Genomic DNA, 19109 nt, shown 5'->3' with positions numbered 1-19109 from the left:
CAAGCTTCTGGCCTCCACAACTGTTGACAGAAGAAATTTCTCTTGTTTTAAGCCACCAAGTTTGCGGTACTTAGTTACAGCAGCCACAGGAAACTAATAAAGATACTAAGATAAGTTTTCAGAAAGGTTAAGTGACGCACATTGTTGCTGAATTTCTACTAGGCTTTGAGAAGTTCCCTTTCTCTACTTCATCCCCACCTTCAGTCCTCAGTATCATACATAGCTTCCACTTGGAAGGACATCCAGATCTCATTTGTACCTTCTGTGCCTGAGTTAGAGAGTCTCTCTTTCTTGACAATAACAACCTGACTGATGAGATAACCTAGATGTGTTTGTGTCTGTTAGCTTCCTCGTACGCATTGCAAAGAGCTCCAGAAAGTATAGAAATCCTGATTATGACTACGAAAACATCAGATCCACCAGGTCAGAAGAGATATAGATATAGATAGGTATAGACATAGACATATATAGATATGGAGACATAATTATAAGAATTTTCTGTTTGCAGAACTTAAAAGTCCCAACAGGACAGAGAACAGTGATTCTCAACCTCCATTTCAGATCTAATAAGTTAAATTTTCAAGTACAGGGGAGGCAGGAGAGCTAGAAAACCAGGCGCATGTGTTTTGTAAAAGCTCTACAGGTATTTATGTCATTCATTCCGCATTAAAAATCATTGCTATAGACAGTTCATCTGGCGATGAAGATCTTCAGGTCACTGAGATTCTCAGTTAGTCAGGGGCAAGACAGGCCCATTGGTTTGTGTCAGTGTACCATGATGCCAAGGACCTCTTTATTTAGAGGAAGAAATGTAAATTAAAAGTGAAAATGTTAACCTATAATATTAAAATAATTAAAATACGTGTGTTCCAAATTACTAAACTGAACATAAAATGCTCATCTGCATTTAAGAGAATTTATCATTATTTCAACAACCTTTGAGAATCTTAGTCTTATTTCCCCATTGAGAAACTGTTCTCATACGCTAGAATAAAGACAACTTCCATCTTGTTTTCAATATTCTGCTGTTGTGAAAATAAAATAAATTAATGCTTAGGTCCTTTTAGTCACTGAAGTTTAAAACAGAGTGTTAACTTAGTTACTATGCTACTTTCATTCATAAAAGCATTTTTACAATTGGTGGAGGTTTTTTGATACCATTGTTTGTGGGGCCTTGACCTAGTAAATGTCAGCCCATAGGAAAAATTGCAAATTACTTTGTTATGTTAATGCAGCATGCATTTACATTATAAAAGAATCTCCATTTCTATAAAAATCTTACCAAGTTCTTTAAAGTTAAGGTATATTTACAAGCCATGTGCAAGATGCACTGTAAACGTCATAAAAATATCGTAAGTCCAATTTAACTTCTGGGTTAACATTAATTTTAATCCAATTGTTACAGGTTTTCTAAACGGATAATTTACCAATGTCTACATAGTTTTTAACTTTAAATGCTCAAACAATCAGTAGTCTTTAAATTACTTATCTATGTAGAGTCAGATAATTATATTCGGAAAGAAAATGTGAATCCTAAATTTACAAAAACCAACTCTGGGCACAGGGAATTAATAGTCACAGTAAACTGACAAGTCAATTATTAGTTTTACTTTGTCTATTTTAAGAAGTGAAATGAGAACACTTGCTTTCTGCTTGCTGTTTAAGAAAGGACGATAACTTGCTGTTTTTAAAGAGTAAAAACTGATGAACTAACTGACTCTTCTATCTGCTTTTTTCACATTAACTTTTGCAGCTCACGGGACATTCTGTTCATGAATGTTCTAAGTACTCCCATTTTCTTAAGTGCCTTGAAAAGAAATTTCATGCTTGAAGATCAGTAGAGGAAGAAAAGTGTCTGTTAAAATGTACTTGAGAGAGCAGAAGTACAAAAAAATGGGAATGAGAAAATAGGAGGCAAAGATGAACAGAAGCAGATCGAGGAGACATGCAAATGAATAGGGAAAAAAAAAAACCCTGAGAAACATTTCAAGGACAAGTTCATATTCAATTGCATTATTACTAGATGTGCTATTTGATGAGACACAGAATCTGTTAACAGTGGGATAAAATAAAATGAAGCAGTCTATAGGATGAGACCATTCTAAATATTGTAGTCCATAAGGATAAGATGAGATCATTCTAAATATTGCAGAAGAGTCATGGATTTAAGAGAGCATTTATTTACAATTAGAATTTAACAAAGGAGTGAAGAAAGAAACAATAATCAATACGCTAGTGTATAGAAATGTTCCAAGAACGTAAGCACGTTATAGCACGTGCTTACTTGCTATAACGTAAGCTTCGGTCACAAAATGGAAGCACAATACAAACATCACAGACTGTTGAAAAGACGAAATGAGACAACATATGAAAATGCCTTGCAAATGTTTCCTAGAACAAGTCATGTTGTAAGTATCCTATCTCTAAGGATAGCTTGATGTGACAGGATGAATTTAATTTAATTTTTCCAGAAAAGCAATGCACTTTCCTTTGCTCTCTTCCTACTCAAAGAGGTGCCAAGTTTCTATAAACACAATTCTTTGTCAGGCAAGTCTGAGGTAAGTACCCTGCTTTTATTAAACTGGAAACAAAAATTCTCCAAGAGTGAGAAAGCCTGTAGCCTGCCTGTAAGTTTGCGGGGTAGTGGGAGGGGAGAGGGAAGTACTGACTTTCCTGGACGCCTCAGCAACTTGAAATCTTTCTCTCATGCTCACTGTGGACCAGAAGTGGAAGTGGGAGATATCTTCAGACCACTGGAAAATTAAAAACTCTTTATCAAGCTTTTTACTTTTATTTTTCTTAATTATTCAATTGGATAATATATGCTATAATTAAAATTTACATATCTTAACTACAAAATTTTAAAAAATCCTTAGTGTCTCTGAGAAAGTAACATTGGGCTTGTGTGTGGTGAATTGCAAAGGAGGCCTCTTCTTGAGAGTTTGCTGTGAGGCGCAGGTTTTAAAACCTTCTGGATACTGTATGCATTGGGCTTATCTGGCATGTTTAAAAAAAAAAATAATAATAATCAATTAATTAATTTTTGGCTGCTTTGGGTCTTTGTTGCTGCGCGTGGGTTTTCCCTAGTTGCGGCGAGTGGGGGCTACTCTTTGTTGCGGTGCATGGGCTTCTCATTGCCGTGGCTTCTCTTGTTGCAGAGCACAGGCTCTAGGCGCTGTGGGCTTCAGTAGTTGCTGCACGTGGGCTCAGTAGTTGCAGCATGCAGGCTCAGTAGTTATGGCACACGGGCTTAGTTGCTCCGAGGCATGTGGGATCTTCCCGGACCAGGGCTCGAACCCGTGTCCCCTGCATTGGCAGGCTGATTCTTAACCACTGCACCAGCAGAGAAGTCCCTTATCTGGCATGTTTTGGAGCATACATTTAGGCATATCTTAAAATGTGAACGTTTAAGCATTCATGAAGTAACAGATCAAATTTCATTGTATATGCTTTCATATTAAAAAGTTAAACATTATTAAATGCATAGGAATACATTAAGAAAAAAGGAAGTAATCAACAAAATGATGTAATGAAAAAGTCCATATAAATTCTAGAAGAATCAAAATACAAAATGCTCTCTTTAAAATTGGAAATAACAACAGTTATAGCTATATAAAAACAAATGACACCATGGACAGTCATTCTATTGGATACATTTCAATAATATCAAGGCAGATAAGATTGTACGATGGCCTTCAAAATGTACCTCTTATGAAAATAAACTGTTTAGTCATAAATGAACATGAGATAGTCTGGTTACTCAAAGAATCTACCCTACCACATCAATTTTTGAGAATTAAATTAAAATGAATTTCTGTTGATCTGAGGCTGGTAAAGTAAATTTAATATTTCCTCAGAGGAGGCAAAAAGTCACAATGCGGACACCAGTTTCTACTGATAAAGAGGAAGCCATATTGCAGTGATAGGTGGATGATCCTTTATCTGGGTTAGTTAGAAATACCACTTGCCAGTTTTATATCAATGAACCACATCTTATGAAAATGTAAAAATCTTCACTAACACAGAGAAAAGTTATAGGGGTGATTATTCAATTACAAAAAAGATTCTTATATAAAATTATTCACCACAGAGTTTCTTTAAATAGAGTACTTCCCTTGTGCATATAAATCTTTCATTGATCATTAGCTGCTTAAAAGAACTGGGGGTCAGAGCCTCTTAAAACTGACATGTTAAGCCACTACCAATTAAAGATCAATCAAAAATGAAGGGAACACTTCTCTGAAATTATGATGATTCAATTTACCCATAAATCTGTAGGAACATACTAAGTTGGTAAAGTATGACTGGAATGCTAAGTGTGTTAACGTTAGACCATAAAATACTGGTATCCTATTTTTATAATCATATTCAAGCATGAGTTATTTTTCATGAAGAGTCTGCATATAATTTAGGAATGCTCAGTTATTTAGCCAAAATTCAAGAGGAAATTTATGGATGAACATCTCTCTTTATATTCAAATTTTAAATGATGTGGGTCTTTTTATAGTTTCTATTTTAATGAACATCAGTCATGTGGTACATATTCTTATTCTGAAACCTCTTTTAATATTCTACACCATTATGTCCTTTGATAGGTTTATTTCTGATAAATTGGCATTTACTTTGCAAATTCAGAAGTTCTTGTTAACATAGGATACTCACTGCATTTTTCTATGCAGTAAACTTCAATCATTAAGAACAACTCAGAAAGCTTTGTATTTTCAAGCTCTGTACTTTCAAGATAATAGTACTTGTCAGAGGAAAAGCAGTATTTTTCTATAAAATGAATAAGGCTATTGCCAAAACCTTCTGGAGGAACTTGACAGGCATAATGGTTTGATGCTTTGCTTTGTAAAATTATTCTCATGTACCTTGTCTTAAGAAATACTATATCTGAAGTTCTTTAGTTGAAAAAGTAATTTTTTCAGTCTTTCTTCTTGATGGTTATTAACAAATTCGTGCGGCATAGTGTCCATTACATGGTCATTTTTTAAAGGATGGGTATCATTTTCTTCTGCTATGACTAAGTACTTACCGTATGCATTTGGATAGATTTGTTGAACAATTAAGTAATCTAAAATCAGTAATTTCTTTAAGATAAAGTCTCATTTAAGTAGAAAAATTTAGTATTCATATTTTGTTCTTAGATGGAAGATGGAAATTGTCTAAAATATTATCCATCCTGTACAATAGCAGACTTACATTCTAATAAGAACATAAACATGATCAAACAATCATTGACATTCAAAATGTAGCTCAGAAATCTTGTATATACAGCATTATCTCTCTCCTCTTTCTCTCTTTATATATCTCTATATATTATATCTACACCATATATACATATATGTGTAGCATTGAAATATCTCAACTAACAGCAGCAAGCACATATTGACTACCTAATATATACCAGGCAATGTACTAATCTTTACATGCATTATCTCATTAAATACCCATACTAACTCTACAGAGCTACGTATTATCATGGTGTCTTTTTTATTGACTAGGAAAATGAGGGTTGTTTGTTTAAGGTTACAGCAGAGCTAAGTGGTAGAGCTGGATTGTCACCTAGGTCTGTCTGACAGAATGACCTGAATTTGGAACCTCTGCTATATGCTGCCTCTTTATTGTAAGTAACCAAAATAGTAAAATAATAATAATCATAATAATAATGAAGAAGAAAAATGATGATGATGATGGTGATGGTGTTTGTTTTTGAAAATTTTGTGATATAAAAACATGTAGCCATTTTTGATCTCTGTTTTCTCATCAGTTTAAAGAGAAGAATTTGACTGGATAACTATCAAAGTCCCTCCACTTCCTAAGGTTTCTAAATCTAGAATTGTGAAGAGTTACATATCTAGTTTCTTAGTTGGCCACAGACAAACAAAACTGTACTCTCAGTGCTGTAGCAAAAGAGCAATCTGCATGATTCATGTTAGTGTCCAACAAACTAGACCAGAACTACACCAGGAGTTGGGAATTTCAAAAGACTCTGGTTTTGTGACAACACTCTTTCTTGCACTTTTTCTTTCTTCCTTTCTTTTCTCTCTTTTGGCCCTTTTCCAAAGTAAGAACCAGCAGACTCACATTTTCTCTATTCCATTTTTTAAATACAAGTGCTTCAGCTGGCTTCCAAACATTCAGAAATCAATGGCCCATAGGAGCCGCTCTAACCTTCATCTCCATCTTTCTTTGGGTTTCAAGCCTGTCCTAGCACTAGGCCTCGAGCATGTAACACTTAAAAAGGAAGTCTGACTTCTGCTTAGCTAGCAATTTTTTTAATATTTGTTTTGATTTTTTTTCTGGATTGAGGGGTAATTGCAATAAGCTATTTAACATTAAAAATAGTAAAAGTTATTTAAAAAAATAGTGTATGTTTGTTCTCATCATTGCTACTTAGCCATTCTTTACCTTTTTTAAGAAAATTTTTATACAATTTTTAAACGGTACTTTCCACTTACAGTTATTCCAAAACGTTGGCTGTATATTCCCCATGTTGTACAATACACCCTTGAGCCTGTCTTACACCCAACAGTTTGCAGCACCTCCAACTCTCCCTTCCCTATATTGCCCCTCCCCCCCGCTCCCCACACTGGTAACCACTAGTTTGTTCTCTATATCTGTGAGTTTTTACCTAGTAATTTTTAAAGCAAACATGCAAAGCTGCATTTTCCCCCAACCTAATCTTCCTCTCTAGCATAAGGAAAGACTGATTTTGAGAATCTGTGAGATTCATATCATATAAGCTAGGCCATATAATGATCTAAGAATATGAATACTAGCTTTCATTACTTGATTCATCTTTTGTTTAAGGATATGAAATGTTAAATAAATACTAATATCAAAATATTCCTCTTCAGGTTAGAATCACAATTCTTAAGGTGTTTTTGGTTTCAGAAGTAAAATACAACAGCTGTCAAGAGTTATTACTTTCATTCATCCTGGCACAATAAATTTGGACTGAGTAGACCTGAATGCCATCAGTTTAAATAATTATAACACCAGTCTGTATTTGCCTTTACATGCTTTAATTATGATGTCTATTTGCCCAGAAGCTCTAATTTATGTCTAGCAAGCTTTATTTCGGGCAGTAGAACTATGCTGATCTGCATGTCTTTCTTAAGTGGGCAACGAGTACATCATTTGTCATCTAAAATCAAGACTTGGATACAAATGTTTTTATCCAGAGTGAAAGAGAAGTTTTATGGTTTTTCATATGAGTTTGTCAGTGAAAATATGTTTTGTATCTTCCACATGGAGCAGTAAAACCAAAGTCAACAGCATTACATTTGCTGATGACAACCAGAAGAACAATTGTGGCTGGAAAAACCCAAACAGTCAATCCTGACTTCCTTACCTCTGGGAAGGAAGGTCATATTTGCATCACTTGCATAACTCAGCAACAAAGTATTCTTTAGCATCATCAATATTGTATGTCATTTTCAGAATAAGGTATCAAATTCAACACCTGAATTGTTTTGTTTCTAGGATACTGACATAAAGTACTTCCCTACTCCAGAAAGGAAACAAACAGGCCTCCTAATTAAGTAACTATTCAGAAAGGATGTGTTCTGTTTCAAGAAAATAACAGCTATGAAAATATAGAACTAGATAGTAAATGTTAGAGGGCTATTTTTCACTCCATAAAATAATTCCCTATATACTTTCCTTGGATTAAAAACTCAACTAGTATATTTGTAATACAACACATTCCATGCACTATATGTATATATGTATGCATATATACAGTTCCAGAACATATAAAGGATTGAAGTAGAATATATTTCCATAACTAATTACTTTAGCAACACAGTAAATTAAACATAAAATTTTCATGGCAAAAGTTTTCCTATTAAATTATCAATCAGGATCTATTATATAGACATTTTTCCCTCAGTCTGCTTGAAACTTAAAATTCTGCAAACTATAATATGGTGTAACAGGGCAAGATGTGTTAGTTAAGTTCTAGTGTGACATTTTAATTAGCCTGTAGTTAAGTTGGATAAAGTTACATGTGTAGTGTGTCCTTTACGAGGACAGATGTTTAAAAATTTGAGGTTTCAATACTGTCATCAACCACTTTCCCTGAGATGTTAACATCTGGTGAATCCTTGTAACTCAGATACATGTGTTTTCTTTTTAACAAACTTAACAAAAGAAAGTGGATATTAAAGAAAAACAAAAGCACTGTTGAGCAGCTTATTCAGTTCAGTCTCATTACTTTTTTCTTACAGAAAATTTGGAGATGTGTGTCCTTTGTGGCATGTATACCTTATTGTCAATTAGTATTTATTGACATCCCCTATGCCCAGAGCACATCACAAAATTACTGTGTACTTATATTAAGAAACGCAGGCTCTAGAGGAAGTTTTCAGTTGAGCATTAGGATAAGCAAGAGAAAAAAAATGGATAGAGACTGCAGACATTTGATTAGGTTTCTATATTTCTTCAACAATATGGACTAGATTTATTCGAAACCCTCCAAATGAGGATAATCCTGAAAAAGAGAGGCCACACTCATATTCAATGAATGAAGAGAAGGAGCTAAGGGGGGAAGGAAGAAGTGATTCTGATACCCAAGGAAAGTGAGTTTTCCTTCAAGAGCTCTATGTTACAAAGATGTATCATTTTATGCATTGTATCAAAAAAATTAAAAGTTATTAAACTCACTACATACTTCTAGTGAGAGTCTGTATTACTCTGATAAGAATTCTGAAACTATGTAGCAAGAAACTTTGATGAAATTATTTCCTTTTACCCATTTCCTTTTAGCAATCTGTCCTGTTGAAATAGGTCAAGAGAAAATGTATGATTAAAGACAACTGCATCATTATTTATGATAATGAAATTTGGAAAAATCCAAATTTCCAGCAATATACGTGAAATTATAGGACATTCACATGGATGTCATGCAGCCATTAAAGGGGTATTTTCTCAGAATATTTAATAGGAGCAGAATGTTTCTACGACATAAAGTATAAGAAACAAGATTCTTTTCTGTATTTCCCCCAAAGGTCTACCTGTAATTAACCTGTAAAACTAACCTATAAAATTATTTTTAAAGCAAAAAGCAAAATTTAAATAAAGAAATACCCATATCTAAATGAGTAATTAATGATAATTTTCAGTAAATTCTACGTTGTAAAGTATAATGTGTCTTACTAGGACAAGGGTGGAATGAATTTCTACTCTTTGAAAGTCTGGTAATGATGAATATAACATCCTCTGTACTAGAAGTTTCTGAAAATGGGCTCCAAGCCATAAGAAGGCCATATATCTGATTGACATCCTCAGGGCTCAAGTTCAGCAAGACACTGGTGTCTGTCTTTTGATTCCCTTGACTACAACCACCTGAAAAGACTAAGTCAGGCTCACCCCCTGGACTGACCTTCAGAATTGCACAGTGTGATTTCTGGGCCCTTTGCCCAAGAAAGTTCTGTCCACATATTCGCTGATGCCTGAAAGTTATTTAAAAGGGACAGAGTTGTTTTTGTTTTTTTTTTCATATTTAGAAATAACATATAGATGCCACTTAAAATGAAAATACTAGGCTATAACCCCATATTGACTGAAATTCAAAACCACCAATTTACATGGTTAATATGAATTTAGTTACTATTGTACTATTTTTTTCCTAAGTACTTTGATTTTTGGTGGCTTTTGCTTTCTATACTGAAACAGTTTAAATTATCACTATCAGAATCTTTCCAGTTTTGAGAAGATGAAAGAATTATAAGAAAAGGATAACACAAAGGGATGTGGAAAGGGAAAGGTAGGCATGGCTAGCAAATGGCAGAGAAAGGAGAATTTGGAGATGAAAACAAATCTATGCATTTCATGATTTTATCTAATTCATTATTAATATGTTTTATATATTCATACACAAACTGGAGATTTGATGGATTTAGTTACCAAGGACAGGTGAATGGATATGTGTTTAACTTAGCCAAGATGTTCATGTTAGGTCACCAGCCATGTATTAACTCAGCTTTGTGTAATTTCTAATGATTGTTCTTATAATTAACTCACATAGTAGTTTTATTAACCTCTGAGGTTAACCCTCAATTTAGGACCAGGTTGAGTCAGACCCCCAAGCTCTTGATCAATGAAACTCTGTTGGAGATTTTCACCATCTCATGAGAGTAGGCACCACTTACAGGTTCCCTATCACTGGTCCTGGCCACCCTCCTTACTCCCCCGCCCATGACTCTTCACTCAGTTCCCTTCCTTAGGATTTGACAACACATTTTGAGCCTGTTGAAATTAATAGCTTTTTCAAATCTGGAAAGGGCAAAAATTAAATCCCAAAGGAGGTGAAAAATCAAAGTACATATTGTAGAAAACAAACATATTTTAGGCATCTCGAGTCTTTCCTTTTTTTTGGTCCTTAACATTATTTCCTATTTTCACTTATCCTTTGTGATCAGCTGTTCACCTACCCCAATACTATTAAAGTAGCAACACTAAAAGGTAGTTATTTCAAATCAACTGTTGCTCAAAAATTCATGGATTAAGGTTAAATTTCTCAAACTAGTAAATGATGTATCACACTGAGAAGTGGAGTTAGAAAATAAAACGAAAGTTGTTTAAAACAATACAAGTCCCAGGTTGATGTCTATGGTTTACTTGGTGTTTAAAAGGTGTTCCTTTCGGCAGTGACAATAAAGGAGTTAATTAGAGTATTTTCTGGAGCATTTTGATTGTTATCAAGACATGCCCATCTTTCTTCAAACAAATATACAGCCAAACCTTCCAATTTGCATAAGAAATTTTCATATTTTCAATTTGATTTGTTTTTATAATTTTTGTTCAAGAAAAAGTAATTTTTGAAAAAAAGGAAAGCTTCACAAATTATTTATTCCATTTGTAAAACATTTTAGAAGACAGAACAATTTGATTTATTCCAAATTCAGGGACAATATAAGGAAACCCAATGGGCAACCATCTATTGTAAAATTCTTTGAATCATTTTTTCAAGTAAAGAGATACAATTAATATCATTTTGGCTATGCTCATTACAGATAACTGGGACAATAAACCACTCCCTCTTGGTCCAAGATATTTATAGTTTTGCATAACTTCTTAGAAATATATCTTCCTAGGAGTTATTGAAAGGTCTGTATGAGAATGGCCGCTTAGGAAAATTTATATTTCAAAATTTCTTTTCAAAGTAGCAATAACATCTACTATACCTCAATATACCACAGCATGAGTAAAGAGCACGATACAATTTTAATACGTTTGTTTCATATACAGCATGGCTTTAGTGCTGCTTGTAGTCTCCCATCTCAAAATAATGACAATTATAAAACTAGTTGCATGTATATGGAATTAATCCAAAGCCTTAGGTTTATCATCAAAGAAACATTAATACCCTGACTTGTATAAAAATTACATATGCTCATGCCTCAAAGTGAGTGAATATTTTCAATGCTGGAAATCTGTTGACTACAATAATTTTATAGTCTCTAAAACCATCATCTTATCTTTTTGCACTATAACTGTGGATGTGCTATTAGTAAAGATTATCAGATCTGTAATCTTCATTTTGAAGACAGATTTACAATTTTGATTTAAACTCTCTCCCCAGTGACAATAATAACATTGATAACATAAGGGATGGACTATGAATTTTTTTTTAGTTGTATTCATTAAATTCATTTCTACTTTCAAATGGTTAATGTAAGAAAAAATTCCTTAACAAACATGAATATATGGTTTAAATTATACTTTTGATAACCTTTTATATCAAACCACTAAAAACAACTAATTTTCTGCTGAAGTTTATGATATATACATACATGCATAACATATTTCAAATAAAAAATATAATTGAATGTGCTGTATATATTTATAAACAAGAGGGGAAATTTCCCATAATTTGGTATAACTAAATATAGATAGATAAATCAGACTAAGAAATTCTAGACTTAACTCTAAGATAAATATGTTAAAATTCTTATTTGTGGACTAGATATTTTTACCAAGGCAGAATATTCTGTACCTATTCTTATGTTTCAGTCCTTTAACCAAAAGCCACTCACTCACATTTTATGAATATATTATCCATAACTTAACTATCACAAGGTCCATTATATTTGGCTGGATAAAAATGATTTTTAACTGTAACAGTGTCATTTACTTTAATGAATCTCTACCCTTTCCCCCAATTTTAAAAAATTGTATTTTAACATATTATTGGGTATTGTAAGTCAAACAGTTCCACACTGCCTGTTTTAAAACCAATTCAAGTGCTTCCCCGGTGGCGCAGTGGTTAAGAATCCACCTGCCAATGCAGGGGACATGGGTTCGAGCCCCGGTTGGGGAAGATCCCACATGCCGCAGAGCAACTAAGCCCGTGCGCCACAACTACTGAGTCTGCGCTCTACAGCCCACGAGCCACAACTACTGAGCCCACATGCCACAACTACTGAAGCCCACGCACCTAGAGCCCGTGCTCTGCAACAACAGAAGCCACCGCAATGAGAGGCCTGCACACTGAAACGAAGAGTAGCCCCTGCTAGCCGCAATGAGAGATAGCCCGCGCACAGCAACGAAGATCCAACGCACCCAAAAATAAATAAATAAGTAACATAAATTTAAATAACCCAACAATTCAAGCCTTATAAAATGACAAAATAATACCATCAGCAAACCCTTCAGTCCATCTAATTTTTCAACAACCATCTAACTAACACATGAGTTTTTACATCCATATGTCCAGCTTGGTCCTAATGCACGCACCAGGGGGATGGAATACGCCGTATTTGCTGGTATTTTCTAATTTTGCTCCCTTTAAATAAACATGGGCTTAGCTCAGAGTACTACACCAGGTTACAATCTAGGCTTATTAACAGTCAGAATGTAACGAGAAAAGTGTATTAACTAGAATTAAGGAATTACTCACCCAGCTGGGTCTCCTGAATTGTCAGTTTACTTTCCATAGGATACAGAAGCTTGGGTGGTTTATCAGTCAGAGGGGCTGAAAAACAATAATAATACAGACTTATAGTTATGCTGCATAAACTGAAGGATAGAACACAGTTTATTTTCCCAAGTAGTTTTCATTCTCTGAGTAGTGTGTCAAAGCATTCTACCAAGTAATGACTTACATATTGCACGTAGTACCTTCAGGCGAGTTGAAAAGCTATTAGATTATACATGAGTGAAATATAACACTACCAAATTGGCAGTCACATGAGACTGTTGAAGTACAGAATCAGGATTGGTCAGTCCTTAAGAACGTACGATTGTACTTCACCAAATATTTTCAATTTTCACCTTGCTTTCCTTTTTAAAGGGTACCCTACCTTTTCTCTATGTTAATTAAAGATACACATAATATCTGTAATGTGCATTTCAATGATTTTTTGGGGGGGCATAATATTGCCTCTTTTTTCTTAATCCCATTCCTAGTTTCCCTATCCTGGATCACATTGCCTCAAAACCCATAATTTAGTAATTAGATTAAGTATTTCTCACATACATCTCCTATAAATGAGGCAGCAATGTGGCATTACATTACTACAAATACAAGCAGCATATTCAAACATGCATAAAAGTAGTCACCAAGTTATATTTTAAGTAATACTTTTCATTTAGTCAGAACCCCTTATTACTATTATCCATGACATTTTATAGTACTTATTGCTAATTTGCATGTCTTTGATTTTTAGCTTCTACACATTACTGCTCTGTGCACTTATCAATTTATCAATGATCAGTGCACAGATCTAAGAGTTGGCTATTAAGCATCTTGAAGATAGGTTTCCCATTGCATACTTCATTCCTAGCTAACTAGACTATCTGGACTTTAGACAAATAGTCAGTGATCCTTCATTAAAGACTCCCTCCTCACCCTCTCTGACGGAAATGCCCAGGTCCCTGTGAAATCTGTCACTGCAACTTCCACTCTGTGAGAAGTACAGAAATGATCAATTAAGGGTTGCTGAAATTGATTGAAAAATTAAATGATTTTGCTTTGCGGGCTTCCTTCCTTGCCAGGAGGACATGCCAGTTTGGTTGACAACCAGAAGGCTGATCTAGACAGCTGTGCCTGGAGTTGTGGCCACAAATCCTCATCACCAGAGGATTCAAGAATGCAATCTGCTTCGGAAGCTCACCTCTATCTCTCCTTAACAGAAAACACAGTCAGTGCAAACGGATGATGCATCCCAGCTCCGAAAAACAGGAATGAGTTTTAAGAGTCCTTGTTTGGAAGACCAACCTCACATAGGATCAGTAGCTTTTGTTCATAACTAATTGAATGCATTATTCATTCATCTTCATTAATATTTAACACAGGGATGGGAAGGAAGGGGAAAGGAAAGTTGGGGTAATAAGATGAGATAAATCACTTTGAAATTCTTCTCAAAGATTTGACATCACTCTGATTAACCTCAAATACTTGTATGTCTTGCCTAAAATGATCTTAACAGATTTTTATTCTCCTAATAGCTAAATAAGTAGGTTAGTCACTAAATGTTGGCAAAGCAGTTCACCATTAATAGGTCAAAGAGCCACATTTCCTAGGCTCTGGTTATCAAATGATTTCAGGTAACTTCAAAAGCAATATGGCATCAAAATAACCTGTTTCTTCAGTAAATTAACTCCATTTATAAAAGCTTGTGATTATAGAGTCACAAGCAGACAATTCAACAGTTATAGAAAGCAGCTGAGAAAAATGTTCCCTGTTCAAACACATCCCACACTAATTTATAATAAAAGAAAATATCTGTAGAGAAAGATAATAAAATCCATAGATAGGACATTTGTTCAGAAATATAAAATGGTTGTGTGGTTCTCCACCCCAACACACCACCCACCCCATGGCATAAGATCTTTCCATATTATCCTCATGGGACAACTCCAAGTTAACAGAGAAATCAGAGTGTTCAAGCCAGAAAAAAATTATAAGCTTATTAAGTTCTTTGATTTTTAAATTGTGTTCCCTAAAGCCCTATGGTTTCTACAGCGCCCCTCTGGGCAGGTGACATGCAGATACAGATAAGGGGTGGACCGAGGGCCTTGACTCCATACCTTGTTGTACTGCCTACCCGTCTCTTGATATAAGTAGCTCTGCTTTTACTTATACATCAGTATTCCGTCCAAGATTTTAACCCCCCAAATCCAATTCAACTCAACTGATGTATACTGGACACTATAATGTGCTAGGTATTGTGATAGTGGCTTTGGAATATCTTTGGTTTCTGCCTTTATATCTTACAGTAATCAGAAGTTAAAAAATAATGGCAATAGTGAACAATTCTGGGCTGATTCAACTCCCTTGTTTTATTTACTTAATTTTTTACTTTTTTTTTCTTTTTTTAATTGAAGTATAGTTGATTTACAATGTTGTGCCAGTCTCTGATGTACAAAGTGACTCAGTTATACACATATATACACTCTTTTTTTATATTCTATTCCATTATGGTTTATTATAGGATATTGAGCATAGTTCCTGTGCTTTACAGTAGGACCTTGTTGTTTACCCATTCTAAATGTAATGGTTTGCATCTACCAGCCCCAAACTCCCAGTCCACCCCTCTCCCTCCCCACTCCCCCTTGGCAACCACAGGTCTGTTCTCTATGAGTCTGTTTCTGTTTTGTACATGTAAGTTGGTATAGCCACTATAGAACACAGTATGGAGGTTCCTAAGAAAACTAAAAATAGAGTTACCATATGACCCAGCAACCCCACTCCTGGGAATATACCCAGACAAATCTATAATTCAACTCCCTTGTGTTAGAGGTCAAAGATCCGAGGTGTAAAAAGCACAACTGGTTTGCCAAAGGTAAAAGAGCAAATTCAAGCTAGAGTCCTTGCTAGATCTTTGCCTCCCAGTTCTGTCAAGCAACTACTAGTCCTGTGCAATGATTCCCCTCAAGGTGTGAGCAATCTGTTAGGAGAGCAAAAACATACAAATAAGTGACTATAACCTACAGCAGAGCACTTGTACTGTGCAATCTGTCATCTCTAAGTTCTGATATTATGCTCTAGAGGGATATTGTTGAGGCATGTTTCTTGTATGATTCACTTGTCTTTGATAAAAGTGAACTGAAACTGTCAGAGAACACAAGAGCTGACTACAGATTTGACACATGACTGTGAAATGGGGTGACCATTAAAGCTAAGACATAGGTCCAGTCATTTGAGGGCGAACAATTGTGCTGCCACAAAGAAAAGACATGTGCTGAATTATCCATTATTTGAATGTTTCTGACACTTTATGGTGTTTAACAAATATCAGTTGAATCAAATTGACAGAAGACAGAACTGGCAACCAAATGCAGGAATGGTAATGACCAAACAAAATGAACACACAAACACAAAGCCCTCTTCATTTTCTGCATGGGCAAAAGTACGACTGGAAGGAACTCAAACAAATTAGTTACAATAAAAAGCAAAGTAATAAGCATTAGACCATGACTAGACCAACTAACATTTTATTGTCAAGAAAACATCTTTCCTTTTGGGACCCTTTCTTTCCTTCTCTCTCTCTCTCTCTCTCTCTCTCTCTCTCTCTCTCTCTCACACACACACACACACACACACACACACACACACACACACTCACTAAGCTGAAATCGTTGAAAAAATAAAGCAAGTCTGACAGTAGTGACATGAAGCACAGGCTGACTTTAAATCCTAATCACATTTTGTCTACAAATAAAAATACACAACAATTATAGTAGAGATGTTTCTCTGGCTACCTATGCATTGAAATATTTCTATGAATCCACCAACAAAAATATTTTCAAGCTCTCATTTTATTCTTCAGAATATCCCATTGACAACATTAAAGATAACATAGTTATTTTAAAAGTGTTTTTATTTTGAAATTAAAAATCTTTATTTCTATTTTAAAATAAAAATCTTTTACAGAGTTATTAATATGTCCCGATCGACAAAACCGTTCTTCAGAGTAGAAGGAACAATTTAAAGGACGTTTGTTTTGCTTACCAGCTGCTAGTTAGAGAAACATCTGGAAGGCGGTATACACAAAGTTGTGTATAGGAATAATTCCTATGTTAACGTTCCCTAAATAATTATGAAGAGATGAAGTCTCTCTCTTTTTTCCCCATGCCATGTACATTTGGGTTATGGAATAGTGAAAAAGAGGATCCAATTTTCCAAAGCAAAAGTGACAAGAGACCAGGGCAATGAGGCCAGTATTCTCGAATTTTTCTAATGTTCTTAAAGAGAAGAGAAATATGAGATATTTCGGATGAGTGTATCTTTGTTTTGACATCCCTCTAAAATTTAAGTTTAGTCCCTCAAATACTCTTGAGAATAATTAATATTTCTTGGATACTTAAAGTTGTCCTACCACAAAATCTGTTCTTTCAAAATCATAGATACTTTTCAAAATGTATTTTAAGTAGTGCCTTCTCTGCTTTGTTTCTTAGAAGCATTATGGTAAGGTAAGAAAGATAATACACATATTTTTCAGGGAGACATGGGTCTAATAAATTCTGACAGAAGTTAGACCTGGTTGGTTTGGCAAGTTGGAGAAGTTATTTAAACTCTATGAGTCTCAGTCTCCTTATATAAAAAATGTGACATTTTCCCCTATGGCTTGGTGTGAGGATTAAATAGGATAACAGGTTAAATGCCTGGATATATTAGATGGAAAATACATCTGTACTAATGATATCCATCGAAGTTTGGGACAATAGCATTTAGCATTCTTTGTAGCCTGAGAAGAAAAAAAAATATTGTTTGTAAAATAATGAACTGGATATTTAGATAAGGGTTCAAAAGGCATTTAAGTTCCGAATTTAAGAATCATTAATATTTCCTACATTAGTTTCCATATCAGGAGAACTGGTCCATCCTTCAAAAACACAATTCAACAAAAGCATTTTGAAGATTTTTAGATATGCAAGCAAGGTACTGGGATTGTAAAGGACTCAAAGAAAGGTAAACAAAACACAGCTTTTAACCCTCACAGAGCTTACAACCTAGATACATAATTAAAATATAACTCCCCGAGTCAGTTTCAAGAGCCTTTATGAAGTACCTGCAAATAATAAGTACTATATTACAAATAAAATGACCAATAAGGCATGGAGTTATACATAAGAATGTATGAGATGAGAACGCATATATGATGCATTGTGATGAGTGCTATACTCAGGTAATTTCTTTATGACCCTATTTCAATCTACCAGCTAAATCTGGTCACAAAACAATACTCACAGATTTATTCAGCTGACAATAAAACACGCTCTGTGGCAATCCCACCAACACGCGTCATTTTACAATGGAGATTTTTGGTTTGTTTTGCTGTCTGCATGTACTTTTTTTTAACTTATAAGACTTGACAACCAACTGCCTATTGTCCTAGCAAGTCAACGGAATGTGAATTACTCATAGAGTTTCAATGACTCAAAATGGGATTTCAGTTCTCCTTTCTTTGGTCTGGAATGTTTTTTTTGTTTTGTTTTGTTTTGCGGTATGCGGGCCTCTCACTGTTGTGGCCTCTCCCATTGCGGAGCACAGGCTCCGGACGCACAGGCTCAGGGGTTATGGCTCACGGGCCCAGCCACTCCGTGGCATGTGGGATCCTCCCGGACCGGGGCATGAACCCGCGTCCCCTGCATCGGCAGGCGGACTCTCAACCACTGCGCCACCAGGGAAGCCCCGGTCTGGAGTGTTTTAACATTAGTTCTTAATAGTGGAGCATAGCACTCATGAGATATATAGCAAGTAGACAAAACCTCATGTTGCTTGGGAGAAAAAAAATGAATGGATGGGAGAAAATATGAGTGTATACTAGGTGAAGCCATTTGGGGGAAGAAAGGTGCTTAACTTTTCACTTATCTCTAATGCACTGGGATTGGCAAAATTTCTCCTTTCTGTTGCAAACAATTATGGTAACTCCCAATGGAGCCATGGAGCCTCAGAAGCCTCAAAGGGGAAGGAGTGGCAAATCAACTGAGCAGAGAGTGCAGGGAAAGCGGTTTATGAACAAACTAACACCATATAAATGATAACCTTGATCTAGAAGTCATGTCAAAGTGATAAAGCAAATACTCCCAGGGATGTAACTCTTAATATAATCTATCAAAATGTATGTATTCAGGAAAATCAAAAATTAATTTGA

General features: G+C 35.1%; 1 protein-coding gene across 1 annotated transcript in view; it reads right to left on the bottom strand.

Moving 5' to 3' along the window:
- The window catches only part of IL1RAPL1 (interleukin 1 receptor accessory protein like 1), a gene marked incomplete at both ends in the record, with an annotated part of 1110009 nt that overhangs the window by 281593 nt on the left and 809307 nt on the right, over positions 1-19109 (bottom strand). Inside the window, one exon of the mRNA XM_082865242.1 lies at positions 12908-12982. Coding sequence (XP_082721368.1) covers positions 12908-12982 — 75 coding nt within the window. The remainder of the gene's footprint in view (positions 1-12907; positions 12983-19109) is intronic.

This window comes from Leucopleurus acutus (genome assembly GCF_964270905.1).
Source record: "Leucopleurus acutus genome assembly, chromosome: X".
Lineage (NCBI taxonomy): Eukaryota > Metazoa > Chordata > Mammalia > Artiodactyla > Delphinidae > Leucopleurus > Leucopleurus acutus.
This window is presented reverse-complemented; position numbering and strand designations above follow the sequence as displayed.